This window comes from Anoplopoma fimbria, chromosome 6, assembly GCF_027596085.1.
Source record: "Anoplopoma fimbria isolate UVic2021 breed Golden Eagle Sablefish chromosome 6, Afim_UVic_2022, whole genome shotgun sequence".
NCBI lineage: Eukaryota > Metazoa > Chordata > Actinopteri > Perciformes > Anoplopomatidae > Anoplopoma > Anoplopoma fimbria.
In genome coordinates this window covers 25,254,334-25,277,919 of record NC_072454.1, presented here as the reverse complement: position 1 = coordinate 25,277,919, position 23,586 = coordinate 25,254,334, and the positions used below count along the sequence as shown (strand labels likewise).

Genomic DNA, 23,586 nt, shown 5'->3' with positions numbered 1-23,586 from the left:
CAGAGCCAAAGATTTTGGTACATCCTTGTTCATGTGTTTGTGTGTGTGTGTGTGTGTGTTGTGTGTTGTTTGTGTGTTTGTGTGGGTGTTTACCCTCAAATGTGCGTTCATCATCGAGCCCCTTAACTAGTTTTTGAGAGGCCATCATGGTCTCCAGGAGTGGAAACCACAGAACCTGTGAGTAAAAACTGTAATGAATGAGGAGACATTGTCAAACCCCCCCAACCACCACCACCAGCACACTGAACACACACTACTACCTCTCTTTGTTGCTGGTAGAGGCTGTCAGAATTTCGATGACACAGGGAAATGATGTCTTTCAGTGAATCTTTTACTCCTGTCAATGATGATTCACTATCTCTCTTCTCTTCATCCCGTCTTCCATCTCCTCCGTTAGCTCCTCCGTCACTCTCAGCAGTGAGGAGACTTAGTTTTTCCTTCAATGTCTGTCAATGACGGTGAAAGTGACAACAGTTACATAAAACAGCAGCGGTGGAAAGTAAGTACATGTACTTGCTGTGTTTACATGTAGTTGTGCTACTAGTACTGTACTCCAACTCCACAACACTATATGCACACTGATATATGTGGATATATATAGTGACTACTACTTTAGAGCCCCTCTATTCATGTGTAAAATTGGTAAATTAAGAATTATTAGGTCATTCATTAAACTAGTAAATTATTACTCTGCCGGTGTTTTGTAGCTACCTCTAACAAGACAGTAAAAGCTCCATGAACATCTCCCTTCTTCTCCAGCAGATAGGCTGTAGCCTCATTGTGGTGGTACTTCTGTGTAATCTAGAGAGAAAGACACGGGCAGATAGACAGAGAGAGGCACATGCATTCAGACTCACAGGTGTAGGTAAGCTGGTCCCATCTGGTCACAGTCCCATCTATGGTCCCATCTATCACCACAGTAAAATAATTACCATACTCAGTATGATGCAGATGAGTAACAGCTGGGAGCTAGCCAGTGGGATACGCTCACATACACCAACATGCACTAAGCTAAAGAAATCTTTATCCTACAATTAGAATATTTTCACTTCTTTATCTTGCAATCAGACAGCCTTTTCTGATGGGGAACTGAACTGAAAGTGAAACCCATCTTTGCTCTCTTCAAAGCAACAACTCTCCATTGACAAAAACAGAGAATTTTCATTTTAAGTTCAGCTCCCTTTTTTTTAGGTGAACCTTTCTTTTGGGTGTCTAAAATACAATTTGCTGCTGCTTGTTGTTTCATCTCCACAGCAGAGCATTGCTTTGGGTCCCTGCTGCTACTCTTTTCTGTTTCTCCAAACTGGTGGCATGCTGAGAGTCATCGACACTGACTATGGAGAAGTACCTTATACAACCCTGCTTCAATTAATCCACACTATCCCTTTAATGTTCCCTGGACTTACTGCATGTCAAACTGGTAGAGCACTTTTGGTTTCAGGAGCTAAAGATAACAATATATTTACATGATAAGAGAATTGAAAATCAAGGGTGACTAGCAAAGAGTGTATCTCTACCACTGTAATCCTTTTTTAGTCCAGAATTCACATTCAACCTGTCATACCTGTAACTGAGAATCTTTGGATCTTTTCTTTTATGTGCTGGTTTCACAGCATATCAGTAACTGTGTCCCCTGTTCATTCAGAGTACTAAACAGAACAGTCTATTGATACAAGGTTGACCTTCCCACTGTCACTAACTTAAATGAATGAAAGAATGTAAACAGTTACTGTGGAGAATACAAGGTATATACTTAGGTAGTACTTCCTGGTCACTAATACATCCATCTAGTGTTGGATGTATTAATATGGTTTTATCAACTGGAGGAATCCAATGCTGAACTTTAAATCCAAATAGCCATGTCATCAGCTCTGTGAGGCTGTACTTACTAACAGCAGTGTTTTTAGCTAAATGCTTACGTCAACATCCTAATATGCTCATAATGACGATGCTAACATGCTTATGTTTAGCTGGCGTAATGTTTCCCATGTTCACATCTTTGTTTAATGAGATTTGTGAGCCATGATCACAACATGCTAAACTCCTCCTGTGGTTCCTGCAACATTGTCTCAGTGCAGGTTTTTAACTCAACACAAAAACATGCAATGAATATAATCAAAAGTATAAAAGATTCTACTTGTATGGCCTCCTGCAGTCTGTAGTGCTGGGAGGTCTGAAGGAAGCTCAGGAGCTGCTGGGGGCCAAAGCGGCACAGTAAGTCCAGGAGCATCTCGTGGAGGTCACATTCCAGAGGCAGGATGGGCCCTGAATGATGGCTTTCACTGAATAACGGAGCAGACAGGAATGGAGATAAAGAGGAGGAGTGGAGGGAAATTTAGAAGGAGTGATGAGGAGTGAGATTGCAGAGTTATCACTAGCACAGGATGTACACCATACCGTGGCTCCAGGAGGCAGCTGAGGAACTGGAAAAGAAGCTGGTCATCCTACAGAGAGAGAGAGAGAGAGATCTTTACTTATCTGTATATATCTTTGTATAAATCTGTATCACTTTTGTGTTTATAAGCTAAACTTAGTTATTTGTATTTAGATATTTTAATACGATGTTACACAGCTCACACAGTAAGTATACATTTTGTCTTTTTATCACTCTTGCTTTGGCAATGCTAATATATGTTTCCCATGACAATAAAGGCCCTCTGAATTGAGTTGAAATAAATGGATTCAAGGGAGAGCCTTCATTCAGTGGCTAACAATAACCCATCTGTTTGGTTGTGACTATTACAGCCTACAACAATGGGTGTTTAAATTCTCCAGCAGTAATTGTAATGCTATGCACATTTAGAATCTTTTTTTCTGACGGGGAACTGAACTGGAAGTGAAACTTATCTCCACTGTTTTTTTAACAGTTTGATGAGTCTGTTGGCTTTGAAGAGCGCATAGATAAGTTTAACTTTCAGTACAGTTCCCTCTCAGAATGGGCTCACTCACGGCAAGATAAAGCAGAAATGTGCTGTTTGTAATTATCTACCAGTTTGTAGTTGGTAGTATATGACCAGACAAAATAGATATAATAACATTACCATATATTTTGACCTTACCTGAAGCTCACAGATGATTTGTTGCACCTCTTTAGCAAAGTGAAACACCACTAGGTCAGCCGACTTGCTGGGATCAAGTGTCACCAGCTCCTGTGGTTAATATTCACAGGAACACAATCACTTACAGACATATTGTTAGCCAGAAAATGTCCTGTGTCCTTGCATTTGTAAATTGTCTTAATGTAAAACATAAATCATTGCATTGAAAAAAATAAAATATTCGTCTCTCGTTTGTATGCCTGCAAATCCATTTACCATTTGATGTTAATGGGTTGGTTCACACAAATTATTTAAAAAAGTATTATCTTATATAGGTCAGGCATCTGATCAGGATGCCGCCTGGATCCTGGAAAATGCCCAATGCCATATCCCATCTATCCTGAGTGGATCCCCCAGGAAGAGCTGGAGGACACAACTGTGGAGAAGGACCCTCTTCCTCCCTTGCTTAGCTGGCTACCACAGCGACCTGTCCAGAAATGAAGGGATGCTGGTATCTTTATGTCTGTGTGAGTTTGCTCTGACCTGAATGTGTTGAAGTACTTTGTCCCTGACTGTTTGTTTCTCCTCAGGGCTGTAGCCGGGCATGGACAGCAGGTTGTGGATGTAGCTGAAGATCTCCCCCTGAGAGAGAGAGAGAAAGAGAGAGAGAGAGAGAGAGAGAGAGAGAGAGAGAGAGAGAGAGAGAGAGAGAGAGAGAGAGAGAGAGAGACACACACAGACATGAAATGCTTTATTTGATTCCGCCAATTACATATTAATAGTCAACAGGACACAAATATTGACCGAGGTTTTTTCCTAAGCCTGACAATCATAACTCGCTAGTTCCTGTTTGTGGTTTGAGTAGTATTGACCAATCACCTTTGAGCAGGTTCAATGCAGGCAAAAGAGGCCGAAAGCATTGGCTGAAATGCAATCTGGGAATCCACTGTCTTTCATCTGACTACGAGTTAGATTTGTATTGGTTTTAAATGATCTTGTAAACTGGCTACTTGTGAAACAACCTTTTCGTTTACGTTGTCCCTCAACTACAACTCCAGTATCACATCTCAAGTTGCTAATCGGACTGTAAACAACTAGCAATGCACAGCCAAGACCAATAGCCTTTGGGTCCATCGATTGCATACATGAGAATTAAAACATTCAAAATGAATAAATATCAACCAAATACATGTAATGTTTGATAAATATGAAATGTATTACTATATTACCTTTCTGAGGGAGTCTCTCAGGTAGCAGTCAATAATTCTGTCATACAAATGTTTCTTCTCATAGAGAAATTCACAGATTTGGTAGCTAATGGGTAAGAAAGGGAGACATAAAGACATGTAGTAATAATTACAATAATAATAATGACATTAACTTACAACTACTATAAGTTATTTATATTATATATATATATATATATATATATATATATATATATATATATACACACACACACACACACACACACAGCGGGTAAAATAAGTATTGAACACGTCACCATTTTTCTCAGTAAATATATTTCTAAAGGTGCTATTGACATGAAATTTTCACCAGATGTCGGTAACAACCCAAGTAATCCATACATACAAACAAAACAAAACAAATAAGTTCAGAATTTAAGTTTTGTGTAATAAAATGGAATGACACAGGGGAAAAGTATTGAACACGCTAACTGAAATTTATTTAATACTTGGTACAAAAGCCTTTGTTGGTAATGACAGCTTCAAGACGCCTCCTGTATGGAGAAACTAGTCACATGCATTGCTCAGGTGTGATTTTGGCCCATTCTTCCACACAAACAGTCTTCAAATCTTGAAGGTTCCGTGGGCCTCTTCTATGAACTCTGATCTTTAGTTCTTTCCATAGATTTTCTATTGGATTCAAGTCAGATGATTGGCTGGGCCATTCTAGCAGCTTTATTTTCTTTCTCTGAAACCAGTTGAGAGTTTCCTTGGCTGTGTGTTTGGGATCATTGTCTTGCTGAAATGTCCACCCTCGTTTGAAGAATGTCTCGGTACATTTTTCCATTCATCCTTCCTTCAATTACAGGAAGTTTGCCAGTGTTCCCACCTCCAAACTTCACTGTTGGTCTGGTGTTTTTGGGGTGATGTGCAGTGCCTTTTGACCTCCAAATATGGTGTGTATTATGGCATCCAAGGAGTTTTTGGTCTCATCTGACCAGACTATATTCTCCCAGTATTTCACAGGCTTGTCTAAATGTTGTGCAGCAAACTTTAAACGAGCTTCAACATGCTTTTTCTTCAGCAATGGAGTCTTGTGTGGTGAGCGTGCATACAGGCCACGGCGGTTGAGTGCATTACTTATTGTTTTCTTTGAAACAATTGTACCTGCTAATTCCAGGTCTTTCTGAAGCTCTCCACAAGTGGTCCTTGGCTCTTGGACAACTCTTCTGCTAATTATTTTCACTGAAATCTTGCGAGGAGCACCTGGTCGTGGCCGGTTCATGGTGAAATGATGTTCTTTCCACTTCCGGATTATGGCCCCAACAGTGCTCACTGGAACATTCAGAAGTTTAGAAATCCTTCTGTAACCAATGCCATCAGTATGTTTTACAACAATAAGGTTGTGAAGGTCTTGAGAGAGCTCTTTGCTTTTACCCATCATGAGATATTTCTAGTGACACCTTGGTAATGAGACACCTTTTTATAGGCCATCAGTTGGGACTGAACCAGCTGATATTAATTTCCACTGACAAGGGGCAGGATTGCTGCTTTTTTTTTTTCCTGTGTCATTCCATTTTATTACACAAAACTTAATTTCTGAACTTATTTGTTTGGTTTTCTTTGTATGTATGGATTACTTGGGTTGTTACCGACATCTGGTAGAAATGTCATGTCAATAGCACCTTCAGAAATATATTTACTGAGAAAAATACTGTTCAATACTTATTTTACCCGCTGTATATAGACAGACATCGTTAGAGACTAGCTGGTGATTAAAGTGAAATGTAGAGAAAAAAGAGATTTGTTGTTTTCACTTTTGTGAAGCACAATCAAGGGAATATGGGAGCTACAGTACAAGTTGGACCAAGTGAAAACTATGCAAAGGTAGACGATGGTCAGATACTCACAACTTGGCCTTCTCTGCCAGAGCCAACAGCCTTCCTTCATTAAACTGGACCACACCCCCAACCTGCAGCAGCTCCAGCAGAACCTACAAACAGGTCCCAAAAAAGACCAGTGACATGACAAGATGACATCGTCTAAAATAACAAAAAGACTGCAGATATGAATGTAGGTGTGTGCTTGGGAGAGAGCGAGAGAGAGAGAGGGCGAGAGAGAGAGTGAGAGAGAGAGCTAACCTGCTGCCTCTCAGTGTGTCTGGAGTCATCGTCTGGGCAACACAGGAACTCCAGAACCTGGGAAGAGCAAAGATGTGGATGTAGCCCTCTTTCATAAATACTTTCTGTTTTGAGTCGTTAGCTATGGATAAGCATTAAGGTTTGTTTGAGATACCCGAATAGAACATTTAATAGTCATGGCATGAATACAATGAATTTTTATACTAAACAATATCAATGGAAATCTATTTTATATTATAAACTATTTTATATTATAAACTATAAAGCTTGTGTTAAATAAGATTCTATCATTTAACCATTTTTTATCTTTTTTTTGGTTTTATGGGTAAAGCAATGTGACAAAAAAAAACAGTGACATAAACATGGAAGATAATTGAAACATTTGACAAAGAGGAAAACAATAAATTGGAACTGTTGCGGTAGCCACCAAAAACGGCCGAGTCACACCACACCCCATCTTTCTAAAATTGATTCATCAACAAATGAATTGACTTATTAAATTGGAGATTAAACAATTGCGAAGAACACTGTCAAATGGTGGCATTGCTGTGTGCTGCAGGTGAACTTTGATGTTATCTAACACCTTAATTTCTGAAGAACGAGAAGCAAGATCAGCAGTACAGCATCTTCTCGACATGACGGCCGAAAAATAAAAAAGCTCTTGCTCGGAGTTTCAGCTCCGTCTCTCTTTTTTGTTGTTTGAGGGCCAAACTAGCCGGAAGGAGTTTTACATCACTTCTGTAACATTATGACCTCATAAAGTTATGGAAGTGAAGGAGAGAATTCAATGGAGCCGTTTCAGGCAGCTCAGGAGCAGTGTTTCTGAGGGGGAGGGTAACTCCTTTTAGGCGTGGACAGGTTTTACACTCTATGGACCTTTTACATGTCCAAAGATACATATAACACACTAAAGAAGAGGGAAAAAGTGAAAAAGCATAATAGTGCCACCTCTAACACTTGAAAATGAAAATTTTATTTAAAAGGGCCAAAACTCAAAATCTGAATTATAATATTTTCCAAAGGTGGTATTTAGCACAGAATGACAACTGAGTGTCTCAGTATTTGGAGGCCATCTTGATCCATGGCCATGATTGATTAATGCCGGGCAATTGTGAAGGTGGATGAAGTGCCCTCGTTACCTGTAGCTGGAGGGATTCTGCTACTAGCTAACGATTTGGCTGGCCAAACATTTTTTTACGCACCTGTATTGTCAAGCCCCCCCATCTACTGTGAAAAACCTTGTGATTGCAGAAAGGTCTCTGTGAGCATCCACCAACTGTTTTTCTGCCTGTGTTTGCCATAGGAGATGGCCAGTTGTGAACAGCAGAGGGACCATTTGCCTCAACGATCTAATCATATCACTACATTTAAAAATAAAAATAATATTCATGTATTCATTTTCCCGTCCCTTGTGCACCTATACAGTAACTTTGCCTGCACTGAATATACAAGCAGTATAAGTATCACAATACTATAATCTATAATAAAACACTGGAGGTGTGGGGGATCTGATTGGTTACCTGATCAAAGAGTTTCCTGTTCACAAAAAGTGTGTTGTCTGGCTTGGCCAACTGGCGAGCCAAAAATGTGAAGAGCCCGCCAACCTGGGATGGAGTAAAGTCTGGGTTGTCCACCATCACCTAGGTAACCAGAAAGGCGTATTTATGTTCAAAACAAAGAAAAGGAAAAACTGTTACAGTATTAAATGACATTAATAGTACAAATCTTAAACCATCCATCAAACCATTTTGTCTTGGATATGAGCCCTTCAAATGAGCTAAATGCTGTCCTAGTGTGTTGTTGGGTTTAGAAAATACAGGAATTTTGTGTAATAAAATGAATACTCTATCACCAACCAAGTTTGTGCTGTTAATGGTTCTGTTTCAGAAAAGGACAAGATTACTTTATGCCCCATGCTGTCTTTTATATCAACACCAATGTAATACAAAGACAACAGAACAGGGAATGCTTTTTGTGATTTTACCTGAAGTAAGATGTCCACTGTCCTCTGCTGGTACTCAAGGGCCTGCTTATCATTCTTAAAGTCTTCAAATGTCTAGAAGGAAGTAAGAACCAAATCTTAAATTAGTGAAAAAGAACTAAAAGCTAAATGAAGCGTTTTGTTCACCAGCTAGTCACTAACTGTGTCTGCAGTTTGGTAATGAGCAGGGAGCTTACAGGCGCTATAATTAAAAATGTTCATTGGCCGTGACAAGGAACAAATGCAGCACAGACTACACTGTAGCCTATATACAAAGTTATATCATTTTCTTAAGTTATATATTTCTGCTGAATCATATGGTTATTGATTAAGGCAGTGGTTCCGAAACAGCCTTCATTGTGCCCCCATGTCATATCTCCTTAGTTTGGGAATTACTGGACCAGTATTATTGCCATGAGACACAAGACAAATGACTGGAGTATGGGTACTAAAATTGCAATAAATATTCAGGCCAATGTATCCAGATTGAAGCTGTGCTTTACAAATATAATTTAATTAATCAGTAGGACTTTAAGTGTTGGAAGGCCAGGGTGGTACTACAATGGAACTTCTACAGATTAATGGCATTCTATAAGGTATCCAAGATGCAGTCATCCAGTCTTTCAACATGGTTAACACACATTTATCAGCATGACAAGAGTTTAAATGAAATTAAGAAATCTCACCATAGCCAGGACATTGAGGAACTCCCGGGTATCAAAGTGGAGGAGTGTACGAATAAACGGGAAAACCTCCTCCTCCTCCAACAAGTCGGCTGAATGGAGACGGATAAGGAACTCAAACACCTGACAAAAACACAGAAACAAGCATATAATAAAGGCTTGTGTCATTCTTCAGATGAAACAATAGGAGTGTTATTCCTGACCTCACCACCCCACCACCCTCCAAACACATGCCCCATGTATCGCATAAGGCTGTAACCACACATTTTGGTGGAGTATAATAATAATGCAGTGAGCTCTTATTTTGAAGGCACATGCTTTTAGCACAAACAGAAAGAGTCAATGTGATGTCAGTAGCATTACAACAACAAAGATTGTCTGTTTTTACACATACTGTTCTATGTTTAAAATTAAATTGTACTGTAACAACTTCATAATAACAGTAACTAGGAAACAGGATTTAAAGTAGTTGAGTTACATGCTGCCAATATTAGATTTGTTTAAAAAAGAAGTTTTGGCACAAATACTGATCCAGTGTATCGAATCAGGTGAAAATACTCACTTTTTAAAACATATTTAATCATTCATTAGGGCTAAGAAATAAATTCTGTTGCACGTCCACACTGCAACATTGTAGTTGCAGTGTGTACTAGTAGTTGTTAATCCTGAAGACCCTTGCAGAAATGTAAGTACAGGAGAGAACAAACACACACACACACACACGCTTAATATTTGTCAATCAATTAGTATGTACACACCTGGTTCTTGACTTGAACCACAAGATCTTCAGGGATGTCTCCAAGTGGATATGCCCTTCCTGCAAGACAGCAACTGTACACATACACAAACACAGACACAGACACACACACAAAAGCATTTTACCACAAGTGCACTTCTGAATGTATAGAGTACCCCTACACAGGCTGTGCCATCGGTATATGAATGTAAGGTTGCACCTTGCATGGTAGCCCCTGAGTGTGTGAATGGGTGAATGTTGACACATGTACTGTTAAAGCGCTTTGAGTGGTTGGAAGACTCAAAATACCCTATACCAGTACAGTCCATTTACCATTTTTACCATTCATGAACTTACCTTATGTACACCAGAAGTTTGTTTCCCATCACCACTTCCTCATCTGTTCCAGATAAAAAAAGAGCGGAGTTAAAGGTTTTAATGTGCTTTTTAAACTTAAATACTATTGAGGTGCTTTAAATAGTTGGTGCTATGAACTCTTGGGCGTGTGGTTTCAAGCCTTACCCTTTAGGCTCCTCCCCGCTCTAAGTGGTGGGCCAATCACTGCAAAGAGTTTCTGAAATACAAGCAGGGAGTTAACAATTATTAATAATTATGGCTCTGACCTGAAGTATAATTCCTGTTGAACTGCTCCTGTTGACTAAATACATTAAGTGAATATATTGTACGAGCAATCAAAAGCATATGGGGAGCTCATAAGAAGGTGGAGACACCAACACTGAACTTTTGGTAGAAAAAAATAAAACTAAAGGCTGCAAATGGGTAAGAGTCCAAAAAGATCAAAGGTCAACCATGTTATTCATTGGATTTATCTGTTGTGAAGCTTTCTAGCCTAGAAAGCTGATTGGGAACATTAAGACTAAACTTACTTAAACTTTTATCGAAGCAAGAAAAGCACGATTTAAGAAAAACGCTTTGCAAAGTCAAGACAAAGTGGAAACTAGAATTAAAACACATTAGCTTTCAACTCATTACGTTTTTCAGTTTCTAGAAGCAGCCTTTGCTTCTCAAATCGTAGGAAATAAGGAAACCTTAACCTAAACTTGGGTCCCCAGTCCAAGTCCAACTGAAATCAAACTTTGATTAAGACACTTCATTTAGCAAAGGAGTTACACTCTGACATGATGAAACAACATTTCGGTGGAGCTCTTACCTCCATAGGTGTAATGTAGTCATTCATGCCGCTGTTGAAAACGTAAATCATTGCATCATAGAGTTGGTTCTCCCAACACACTTGAACCACCTTTAAACAGACAGAAGACCTTTACTGAAAATTATACCAGTGGAAATGTGGTAGGTAATTACTTATTTTAGCTGACTGATTTTGGCTGATAGCTGTGGTTGGCATTATTTACACTCCATACAGTCCTTGCTGTACATCAACACACACCTGCTGTATGTCAAGGCTTGTCACATCCAGATGGACAATGCATCTCTCCAGGCTGTCCATCATACCATTGCCATGGTAATGGGCCAGGAGGTCCCTCATGATGGGCGTGGTGAGGTGACCAAGACGGTCCGCAACAATGTACGACTCTAGTGACTCCAGAAAGACGCCCTTAGCAACCATGTTCTCCACCAACTGAGCATACAACTGGTTGAACATCAGGTCACTGCACACATACACACACACACAGGGGAAAAAACTTTTACTTCTTGTCTGTTCTTTGTCGTCACACTGACATTCAAAGGGAAATGATTAGGATAATTAATAATCATATTTCACTATGTTTCACTCAGATTTCATTGAGGAACTGCTCAAATGAGTATGCAGCTAAATAAGGGGAAAACCCTGCATTGAAGTGCTGACACACACACATCAGCATGGCTATCAATGATCTTGTACAAATCTACAGATCACTTCCTTGAAAGTTGATGATCAGCAAAAAGAGTTAACAGTAGTTTATTTTTTTGGATAATATTAAAATCACAGAACTACTACTTTGGTGTTCTTATTCAAACAACATTTGAACAGCACCAAAGCCCACTTCACTTGTTTAGGTTGATGTGAAACGGTCTCAGTGAAATGTGGTGTGGTTACTTTTTGGTTGGGCCACACCCTCTGTCATTATTCATAAAATGACATTGAGTATAATTCTTTGATGATTATAATCAGTGTCTCTTTGGTGAGCTCTTTGTGACACCAAAAAAAAAGACACACAAACACATCAGGTTCAATAAAGTGCTGCGTAACTTCATTTGAGGAAACGTGATTTGATGGTACTCTGCAGGTCCATTTGGCACTGACCATGAAGAATAACATCACACCTGCCCAATGAAGGAGCGACCCTACAGCCCTGTTTACTCCTCCTGGTTGTGTGTAATGAACTATTACTTAAAATCAACATTGTGGACTTGTTTTTATAACCTAATAAACCAAGCTACAGCTGCAAAAGGAGCTTTAACTTGTAGTAACAATGGTGCATCCATCCAAATACATGTTGCTGCAACCTCTGTCAAAAACTCGTTATGAAATTTGAGTAAGATCCTTTCCAAAGTGTCAGGCATGTATATGTGATCCTGTGTCGTAGCCCTTTCATACTAGGCTTCGAAACATTTAGCAAATCAGCTGTATTCTTGTTCATCTGCTATCAGCTACAATCAGCTACTTCCTGCCACTCCATGCCTCTACACTAGAGTGAATGTTTGAATGTATGTGCCTATGAATGCATATATACTTACGTCCTCTTTAGCAGCAGGCAGTAATTCACCAGGACTGGAACCACATCCTGAACACAGAGAGAGAGAGAGCGAGCGAGAGAAAGAGAGATAGAGAGATGGGGAAAATGTGAAACATTCAATAAATTAAGGAACATTTACTATGACAAAATTATGACATGAGTTCAACAAGTTCCACACAACGTTGCTGACCAATATGTATCAACATGCCTCAACCTGAGAGACAATGAAACATTGAATGAGAGACAGACACACACACACACACTAACACCAACATTTGTATTTATTACAATTCTCATCAAATCCTGACAGCAATCAATAAATCAAAGTCAGACAATGGAAAGAAAGAAATTCAGAGTCCGTGACTGTAACAGGACTGTAATAGGCCTGTCCAATCACCTCATTCGGGCAGAATGACGGAATACCTCCCTGCGTTGTTAACGCTCATAATGATCATTTTGTGGGAGTGTCTTTGAAAGGGAGACCTGAAGGGACAGGTTGTCAGTGTTGTCCGTATTTGCATTGTTTGCTACTTTATATTTCTTATCCACTGCATTTCAGAAGGAAATACTGGATTTTTTACTCCATTTTGTTTATGTAATCAGGCTTATTAGTAATTAGTATTTTGAAAATACTCATACGCATTGCTATATATTAAACCGGTGGTTTCCAAACTGTCTGGCTATTGATCCCTTATAATGCAAATTAAGGAACAATCTGCAATTATTGTACTATATTTGAATGGAAAGCTTATCGGTGTAAATACATGGGGCACAACAGAATGAATCAGATGTTGGGATGAAATGGTGCAATATATCAAATACAGATTGGACCTTGAAGCCCAATATGTAAAATGGGTTATTACAATATGTCAAAAAAACTAATTTGCTATCAAAAGTTTCCACTAAACTCTTGCAACCTGCATTAAATGTAATAAGTTGTTAAAATGTTTATATTTTTGGAAGGTTATTACATTATCTGTAGTAATTACATAATGAGTTTCTAAAGAGGTTGACAAAATTGTAGGAACTATTTCAGCCACTGAAAAATCTATAGCACATAATTCCTTGCAAAACAAGATCAAAATGTTAAATTTCTGTTTGTTTAAAGATTAAACAAGTGACATACAAAGTGTTAATTAGTAAAAGTAATCTTGTACTTCCTACAATGTTGATATATTCAAAGACAAAGCTGGATTGTTTGAAGCATTGTCTCCCATGATGTTTAAATTTAAGCAATTTGCCAACCTGCCCCACTGCTGTGGCAGACTGGACCATGTATGGTGTGTTTTTTAATGCATGTCAGCTTACGTGGAAATGCTGCTCCATCACTTGGATCTTGCCTTGTTCTGGACACTTCTTCAAAGCATGCTCTGCAAACTGGAAAAAGATCTCTACCATCTGCACACAAAGGGAGTGTTACAGGTTCAAGAGGAGCACAGGAATGTTGGAGTTCAATGTCACACTTTAATTTAGCGGGCAGTGGTTTTCTGTTCTTACCTTGTCACCTACAACTCCCTTCCTTTTCATTGGATCTCCAAACAGGCCTGGAATAAACACGTCACACATTATTATTGTTTTTTCTGATGTCACCCTGGGTTTTCTGAGAAGCCGTTGTGCAGCTTAAAGTGGGTGGCTCCAACCATATTGGTAGTGATGAAAAAAAAAAAAATTGGCAAACAGGTGGAAGGAGCTGAGGCGGCCCGGGTGATGCAACAGAGGAGACATTTAGCAGCTAGCGACAATATGGCTACCACCTGTCACTCAATCAAACAAGCTCTTAACTATGCATAACTTTAAGCCTTAATATAATTGAAACGGGTGAGTTATTAGAAATAACCCCAGCCTATCTTTCATGAATGGGGTTATCAGCTAAAGAGTCCAAAACATTTTTTTTTTTACCCCACTCTTAACTTGTTTATATTGCTGTAAACATGGGGTTCTATGTGAATTGAGCCAGTCTCAAGTGGTTATTTCATGACCTGTAGTTGTTTGCACTTCTGCATTGTCTTAATTTCTCAGCACCAGAGGTTGGCTATCACATGACTGAGGTTCCACATTTAAGAGAAGATTCACAGACCTTTACAGTCTTACAGTAAAACAAGAGGCCGACTTCACACCATTCCTGTCAGCTACTCCCATCAGGTAGCCACTTCAAAACAGAGCTTACAAAAACTCTTACATTCCTTTTGCAATATTAATTTCAAACAAGGCAAAACAGACTGTCACCATACATTTTAATGCAGCTTTGCACAACAGCTCTCAATTATGTAATTGTGTTTTAATGGAAGTTTATTTCTTTCATGAGTGTGTCTTTGTGATCAGTCAATAGAAGAGGAACCAGCAGTGATGAACAAAAATGAGCTACAGGCTGTTGGATGTGTGACATGCGTTACACCCACCGACCACAGCTTTAGCAGTTCCCTCGTGGAAGGACCAGGCCAGAGAGAGAGCCTCAACAAAATACTCCTGCTTCAGCAGGCAGTCTATACGCTGGACACACAGACAGAGGCAAAGATGTAAAACCAAATTCAAACCAAATTTTATCTAGTTTATAATTATGTGCTAGTTTCTGCAAATGTTACTCCAGTAGTGAGTTATTTGCAACATGAAATCGCTGCAGGTGACGTGGTGTCATGCACTACCAAGTAAGTCTGTAGTCTATTATTTGTCACAAAAACTTTTCGCTATTAACCAACCAGGCTATCATTGTCAAGGCTATCATTGTCAGTCAAAATTCACAGAAGCAATTATGAAACTTGTGTGTGCATGGATAAATACTTAGTGTCTGATCGGTATAACAAAGCTGGATTGATTTTAGCATAAGGTCGCAACAAAGAAATGTGAAAAAAATCTAATATAAATATAAATACCTCTCTCCAATTCCTTAGAGCCATAATGTGAGCTGACTGCAAGACAAGAGAATAAACCATTATGAAAACCCAACTGCAGGCTCAAGCAAGAGTCACTTTTAATTTTCACACAAAATCTTATCATGTGTGACAAAAAACAAGACATATTTCTGAGTCGACATTATCAAAAGCTATATAAATGCTATTAGATACATGTATTTTGCATCTAGTGTAATAAGTTTTATTGCATTACGCAATGTTTACATTTAAATTCTGAACATATATTGTAACTAGTATCAAATGACTCAATTTTGTTCATTAATAGTATTACGAGTGCCTTTGTAAAATTCTCCAATGATGTATTCTCATTTGAGACATATATGCAGTATTCTGGTTTAACTTGTGTATTCACAGTCGTCATCTGTGTCGGTCTGTTAGCATATCATTATTTAACTATGTGAGAGTAGGGTAGGCCACACTGATGTATTTTAGGGCCTTTACTTTCCTCTGTTTTTATCAATGAATACATTTGAAACACATCATTTAGGAGACATTTAGCATTTAGACACACTGGTTGTTCTCTGTTTTCAAATGCATTTACTTAATTTATCCTTTATACTTAAAACAGCTATTAGTTCCATTAGCTACCCACACTCACTTAGACATACTCAACACAGCTTTTACCATTGTGCCAAGAATCTTTAAAGACATTTGGAGATCGGCTTTTAAGTTTAAAGCACCATCAGACAGGAATAGTCTCCCTAACTCAATCGGATCGGTTACATGTCTGTTAACATCATGTACTTGTACTTGTTTTTGATTACATTAAAATTTTGGGCAATATAAATAAATTAAATTCAATTGGATTGGATAAACATTTATACTGTGTATGACAGTGTAGGGCCCGGATGAGCCCTTATTTACTCCTGCCATGTTTCATCATTTTGATTTAGTCTGTGGAATTCTCTGTCATAGATGGTACTGCATATATTAGAGTCAAGTCAAGTGACAATGGCCTAGATTAAACCAGATATTGACAGTCCGTGAAAAATGCAAGCAAGAACCAGCCAATAATACCATATATATGGCTTTCCTCTGTATTCTACCTAGGATTCTATCTTCCATTCTCCCACTATAGAATTTGGCTCAGTGATAAAACTTTGGCTCAGTCTGTTATTTTTGTTATCATTTTCGTAATAACTTTTATTTTGGTATACTTTATCATACTCCCAGAGTTGTTTTTTTTTTTACTACATGCCACAGCTGTTACACACATACAACACAGTACCTTGGTACCCAAATAGACAATCTGTCCTGCGTAGCTCGAGACTGACTGGTAGCAGGCCTTTTCTCCGACCAAAGCCTAGAAAACAGACACTCTGTTAGACAGACACAGACAGAAGAAATGTATGGATCAAATGTCAGTATCTTATAAAGAGAGAAATGGATGGATCCCGACTTTGTTGCAGAGGCAGCTAAAACATAATTTGACAGTGGACTTAAAGGAGGACTTTGCACAGGTCCGTTTACAGTTTTTGGAAAGTACTACTTTATATGTGAAAAAACTGTTCTAGAGAGCCTTGTGCCTTCAGGCTTAGGGTTACTCTCATTCCAATTTCTCTTAGACCATCAGACTTGAGATTTGATATGGATGGATTTTACCTTGTGGGAAATTTTCAACAGCTTTTTCTGCTCTAGTCCAGGCATGTTCTCAGGTTAGTGATGCAACGGATGATAAAACCCACAGTTGGGATCGTATCACTGATCAGACTCACAGATCTGATCAGCACAAAAGAAAAAAGAGATCCCTGATCACGTTTTTATGCCACCGATACTAATTGCCAATCATTGATGATCCATATTTTCAGATACAGATCCCTTTGTTGTTTGATTATAACAGCTGGTCTGCAAGGCTCCAGACTATTTATTTTTTGCAACCATCCCAAAAAACATTTGAACTCTTTGAAACTCAGTAAACCATCAAAAATTTAAATTTTTATCCTTTTACTTTGTTATAGTCATCTATAGTGTTTTATTTTCTTAATAGAAACACACAATTCAAATGATAAGGAAATAAAATATTGTATTTTTATGGATTAAAACAAATCTTTTTTTCTCTCTAGTTTTAATGATGTATTATAATCTTCTTAGAGCTAGTGTTAGGAAGTTAAACAGCTCATAATTCATTTTTAATATATTTTATGTTGTTCTGAAAACATCTCCTTCAAACTACTGGATTTTTTCAAGTTTGTTACCACAACTACATTTAAGAGATTACATCTGAACACATCATGATAACGTTATAATTTACCTTCGCCCAATTCTTATTCTAACTGAACAGAGCCTAGAAGCATCATAAACTAAACTGTGTACATAAACCGCGGTTCACATGCGTGCTGGACCGTTAGGGGGGATCCATACAGTCATGGATCGACAATGGCCCGTTACACCTCTATCTTAGGTTGATGATTCGACAACATGTTCTAATAATGCTTGCCAGACTGCTCTGTGCTCTGGATATTTCTACATCTAAAACCAGGTCCTTCCCTGGATCAATAATTGTATCCCACCCTCACAGGTTCTTCCTTAAGGGCTAGGTTCTGCCCAGAATCATTTACATCTGAAGGAACCTTTTTTTAAAGAGAAAGGGGTTTTCAAGGGTTCTTTTGAAAAAAGTTCTGGTTGGAACCATTACACCACAGAAAGGTTGTCTGTAGGTCCTCTTATAGAGGGTTTTGGGTTTAACCATTCACAGATGGTTCTGAGTAAAAGTTATTATGTGGGGTTCTTGTTAGAACCCTCTGAAAGGGTTCCAGGTGGAACAAGCAAAAGAGCCCAATATGGTTCTATTTAGCACATTTATTTTGTTAGAGTGTATAAAAACTGCAACGTAGTGAGAGCTTTTATTCCGATACTGTGCTCATATCCTTGTACTCATAAAACTACTCAGATACAACTGCAACCGATGCCACTACAGCAACGTAAAGCCAGCTGCAGTGTATGCGCAGGCATCAGGTTGGGCAGTCCCACTAAGTCTCCACCATATCATCAGTTTAGCTGTGAGGTTGTCAGCTGAGTTTCTGCCTGGCTCTCTGTAATGGTTTCCACCAGTGCATTTCAAGCAGCTGTCAGCAGTAAAGTTACAGCTGTGAGTATAGCAGTGCAGTGTGTGTGATTAATTGTCTAATGGTAAAATGTCAACAACAGCTTCATGTTGTACATTATATTTGTTAAAGCCAGAAAGTGAGGAACATTTAATAAAAATAAAACATGTTTCTAAGCTATTTTTTAGAACAGTAATAGTACTATTAAGTACTCATATCGCGACTCTGCAATGGCAAGTACCCAAATGTAAGTCGTTATACTTTATGTGAAAAAAGTGGTGTTGGCATACATACCTATTTTTTTAACCTATTCTTACCCTCAAATCCAATGCATTAGTCCTATAGTTATAAATTGAAGACAGCTATAGAACATTAATTGTGAATTGACCCCTGACCCGATAAATGTGAAGTTTGACCTCTGATCCTGTTCCCCACCAGCTAACCCCTCACCAGAGCCTGGGAGACATTCCCTCCAGTCGCCAGCGATTTGAAATGTCGGCTGTTATAGACCAGTTGCACCTGCTCCAAGTCTAGAGTCTCCAAAATCTCCTGACTGGGCCGGTCCACGACCTGCAGTTTTTCATGGCTGTCTACCAGAACCAGCGTACGACTGTTAATCCACTGCAGAGACATGGAGACAGGAGGAGAACTTTTGTGTCATTCACTTACAATTAATAAAAAATTGCCTTGATTCAAATTATACCCGGGTATAGTTAGGTACTTACACTCAGGCTAATGATGTCACAGCTTAAGTGGAGTTGTTTCTGTTTAATGACATGGATGGTCCCCGTTTCCTCCTTCTTTACCTGAACAAACAACCGTAGCACAGAGGAGAACATTAAAACAAAAAAAAAATGTTGCCCACTGACTATTACTCTTAGAAAACTCTTTTGAAGCACTTTATCGTGTAGAAACCTGGGAAACATATTGTTACATCTACTACACAAATCTTACAACCTGACCTATCAGGCTCTTATTTGGGCCTTCAAATCAGTTTGTTTTAGTTAACTGGCCAAAACAACTCATCCCCTCCCTGATGATGTCTTTGTCCATGAAAAAATGCAGATGCATCTTATTTTTTGTACCATTAATATCATGCAATATCATACAGTTTTAGGATCTTAAAAATAAAAGCAGGTGTGTTTATTATGGGTCTTTGTAGTAGAAGCAAAAGATTGCCCCTAATTTATATGTACAAAAAAAATAAAATTAAAATATTTGTAAACAACATCCAGGTGAATAAGTATTCTAACCCTAGCAGAAAACAAAAGAAACTGAAAAGAATGGACTTCTTTTGTGTCTATTGGGTATTTTGCTTCTTTGAAGTTAAGAGGGAGTTGAGCAGATACCAGGAGGAAGTGGACTGTGTCTCCTTTACAAAAAGCCAGGATCGGATTGACGGTCTTCTGAACAGGAACAAACTGCCAGGCCAGCTGAGGGACACTGGACGGATCAGACTGGTGAGAGACAACGCATCACTACACATCAGTAATTATTTCCTATTTAGCCTCATAAACTTGTGTTCCAAATGCTCATAGTTGTAAATAAGGCTGAATAAATACTTTCCACTGCTTTCAAACATCATTCACTTTGTTATTCACACCTGTGCTATTCCTACTGTGACATGTACAAATGTCTTCAGTGAAAAAGGCCTTTACAGTGATGGATGAGACATTTGCAGAAGAAGAAAACACTGCTGTGGCCACCAAGCCCTGGAGCGCCTTGGTGGCCGAGTGGTTACAGCAAATGGCACTTAGCTGCGAGGTTCGATTCCAGCCAGCAACTCTTGTTGCATGCCTTACCCCCTCTCTCCCCCTTCCCTGTCTACTTATAACTGCCAAACTGTCCAATAAGGAAAATAATCTGCAAAAAATCTCCTTGAGACACAAATCAAGGTTAATTACTGAACACTGAAAATATTTATAATGAGAACTAGCAGGCAGATGCTCACAGAAAACTATTGAAATAAGAGAGAGGCTTGTTTGTGTGAACACTTCTCTATTGTGCTTTGTTCCAGTGATGGTAGACAGCAAGAAAATATCAAAACAACTTAAATTTGTATTCCTGCACAAAATACATAAATTCAAGCACTTTCAAATAACCATCTCCATTTATGTCTATTTTCAACAAAAATTCAAGGACTTAATTTTTCCTGAAATTCACAAAATTACAAATTTTAAGGACTTCATTGACTCATGGGGCTCAACATGCAGACTAACATACAGACCTTGCTGTAGGGAAAAGTCATCCAGACTTTCAGCGAGGGCTTTAGTCCAATGACCAGAATCTGGTGAAAGAAAAGCAAAAGGCAGAACACCACAAACTTTACACACAGTTGAGTGAATAAGCAGAGGATGGTGGATACTGTGTTGGGAGGATTGTGCAGCGGGACATCATACTTGCTTCTCAACAAAAAACATGGGGCTAGTGCCTCACAGGCCCTGTCCAAGTGTGATCTGATCACAGCTTCTCAACAAAAAAAAGTTTAATGAATATTTATTCAGAGCAGAAACTAAAGATCAATGTATTATGAGACTGTTTAAGATTTATTCATTTTGTTTATTTAATATCCTCCTAATATGTTGTTGAAACTTCTGAATGCACAATTTTTAAAAGCAGCAGCACAGCTGAGAACGCCACTGTGTTTGCACACCTTAGTGAGAGAGGCCATAGCCAGCAGAGAGTAGTGTGTGATGGGATGGTCTCTGAAGTCTGGAGGAGCAAGCAGTGGTTCAATACAGCAGACCTCCCCTTTAGAACCACTGAAGAGACATCGAGAGTCACAGGACCGCATACCCATCACCCTCCTGAGAATAAAGAGAGTCGGACAGGGATTGTAATCATGATCGGTGCATGTGACGGTGTACATGGTCCTCACACAAGGGCCGAGCTCCTATTGCACTCTGCTCGAAACAATGTGACATTTATGGATGTGTGCGTGTGACAGGGAACGTTTGTGTTTTTCTCAGATGCTGCTGTGTTGTGTCCTGTCTTTTGATGATGTTGTTATGCATGACTGCAATTCTGTTGATCGTTTGGATAATCAACATGTGATGCAAGACAAAGAAAACGTATATTATCTTTCATCTTACCTGAGATACGATTAGAGGTACAACATATGAGATTGGGAGCATTCCAATTGCCTCTCAATGTTTCTGTAGAATTTCAGTATATTGCTGGCAACCGCTGCCAGCACTTTACTGTTAATACTGTTTGCTGATAACATTGTTAATTCATTGGCTCCTCGGTAAGCTATCTGATAGTGTTTTACAGCCTACATTACATTAAGGGCAACACACATTTCCCTTATCTGTGGCTCAGTGGAGAGCAGGGTCATCCTCCAATCAGAGGATCGGCGGTTCGATCCCTGGCTCTGGCAGTCACACGTCGACACGTCGAGCCCGTCCTTGGGCAGGACTATTAACCCTGAGTTGCTCCCGAAGGCTAAGCCATCGGTGTGTGAATGGTGTATTAATGATTAGATAGATCCTGATGGGCAGGCGGCACTTTACATGATGGTGTGAATGGGTGTGAGTGGGTGAATGATTAATAATGTGAAAAGGGCTTTGAGAGGTCGGAAGACTAGGAAAAAAAGCGCTATACAAGTACAGTCCATTTACCATTTACATTGATATATATGCCTTGGATGCTGTTACATTCCGCATACAGCCAGAATAAGATGTTAATTTTCAAATTTTACCATGAACTTTTGCTCCATCTCACTATGTTAACCTTACAACACTGAGCTTAGCCATGGCAGTACCTACCGTTGAGATAACCAAGGTCTGGACCACGATATTTTCTCCGAGGCCTTTATAGAAATTCTCTTTGTAGTAAAAATATAATAAAAATGAATAACTTAACAAAGATATAGTATAGATTGCTCTTCTGATCACGGTCATTGCTAGTGTGTGTGTCATGGTGTGTGTAGGTGGTGCAGGGCAAGATCTTGTTGGTACCCCAAAATCTTTACTTAACACAGTGGTTCTTAGATGACTTCAGCAGCTTGAAGAAACTGGACAGTCAGCTGATTCCATGCAACGCTTGTTTCAAATAACTAGAGAAGTTTAGTAGTGGACTGCTTGTAGTTCAATGCCATTTATCCCGATAAACAAATCATCTGACAATAGATAGTTCCTGGTCCCACTACTTTAAACAGTGGCCATCCATCACGATGCAGGCAAGTTCATTTCCCTTACCCCCTCATATTTTTATTGCAATTGCAAATTTATCCCAGCAAAGGCCGATGACAATTACATCTAGATTTCGATTGACCGTGTGTTTACTTTCTTCAGTGAGACACAAATAAAAAAACTAAACTCAGCTATGGGAAGGGAAGAGACACGGGACAAGATTTTCAAATTCAAATTACCACAGAATATATATGTTGTTTGGTTTATACAGCTGACCCTATTGGGACACATAATAATTATATATAATAATATACTGTTATTGTATAGCCATATCATTGTCTGACACACATTTTGCTTATGGTTATGGTAATAGTAAATGGACTGTACTTGTATAGCGCTTTTCTAGTCTTCCGACCACTCAAAGCGCTTTTACATTACTAATCATTCACCCATTCACACCCATTCATACACTGATGGCACAGCCTTCGGGAGCAACTCGGGGTTAAGTGTCCTGCCCAAGGACACATGGACATGGACTGCCGGAGACAGGGATCGAACCGCCGATCCTCTGATTGGAGGACGACCCTGCCCTCCACTGAGCAACAGTCGCCCCCTAACATTCACTGTTTTAGACACATTTTTATAATTCAAATCCAAAATGATGCAAACACAAACAAAAATATGCTATAATGAAAGGTATGTATAATTTTTGGGAATTGTAAATTATACACGTTGGCAGAACAGAGACAGAGAACGGGATTGACAGAGGAAGGGGCAGTGAATACCAAGGGTGAGAGACAGCTGGAGTGTTGATTTTCTTTCCTCGAACACTTGAATCAACATTGTCAACATACATTTCCAGATGTTTTGGGATCATTATAGCCTTTCCTATATTTTTAGATTGTAGTGTGGATCTTTCAGAGCAACATTTAATCATTTAACATTTTCATGTATTGCTGCTTGACAGATCATTTTTGCTTCTTCCCATTGACATGGTTTTAAAAATAATTTTTGCTCTCCAAACATCTTAAAATG

At 38.9% G+C, this 23,586-nt stretch overlaps 1 protein-coding gene across 2 annotated transcripts in view; it reads right to left on the bottom strand.

The window, feature by feature from the left end:
* vps8 (VPS8 subunit of CORVET complex) overlaps positions 1-23,586 on the bottom strand; it is a 51,137-nt gene that overhangs the window by 11,029 nt on the left and 16,522 nt on the right. For both annotated transcript variants that reach the window (XM_054599821.1, XM_054599822.1), the window contains exons 10-38: positions 21,072-21,225; positions 20,646-20,705; positions 19,768-19,875; positions 19,144-19,224; positions 18,869-19,039; positions 16,603-16,677; positions 15,336-15,371; positions 14,865-14,955; positions 13,963-14,009; positions 13,774-13,863; positions 12,467-12,513; positions 11,175-11,397; positions 10,938-11,027; positions 10,289-10,340; positions 10,124-10,166; positions 9,789-9,861; positions 9,034-9,153; positions 8,351-8,422; positions 7,887-8,006; positions 6,367-6,423; positions 6,136-6,218; positions 4,268-4,352; positions 3,582-3,680; positions 3,060-3,149; positions 2,398-2,444; positions 2,138-2,282; positions 712-801; positions 261-446; positions 94-175 (exon numbers count right to left, since the gene is read on the bottom strand). In XM_054599821.1, coding sequence (XP_054455796.1) covers positions 94-175; positions 261-446; positions 712-801; positions 2,138-2,282; positions 2,398-2,444; positions 3,060-3,149; positions 3,582-3,680; positions 4,268-4,352; positions 6,136-6,218; positions 6,367-6,423; positions 7,887-8,006; positions 8,351-8,422; positions 9,034-9,153; positions 9,789-9,861; positions 10,124-10,166; positions 10,289-10,340; positions 10,938-11,027; positions 11,175-11,397; positions 12,467-12,513; positions 13,774-13,863; positions 13,963-14,009; positions 14,865-14,955; positions 15,336-15,371; positions 16,603-16,677; positions 18,869-19,039; positions 19,144-19,224; positions 19,768-19,875; positions 20,646-20,705; positions 21,072-21,225 — 2,717 coding nt within the window. The remainder of the gene's footprint in view (positions 1-93; positions 176-260; positions 447-711; positions 802-2,137; positions 2,283-2,397; positions 2,445-3,059; positions 3,150-3,581; positions 3,681-4,267; positions 4,353-6,135; positions 6,219-6,366; positions 6,424-7,886; positions 8,007-8,350; positions 8,423-9,033; positions 9,154-9,788; positions 9,862-10,123; positions 10,167-10,288; positions 10,341-10,937; positions 11,028-11,174; positions 11,398-12,466; positions 12,514-13,773; positions 13,864-13,962; positions 14,010-14,864; positions 14,956-15,335; positions 15,372-16,602; positions 16,678-18,868; positions 19,040-19,143; positions 19,225-19,767; positions 19,876-20,645; positions 20,706-21,071; positions 21,226-23,586) is intronic.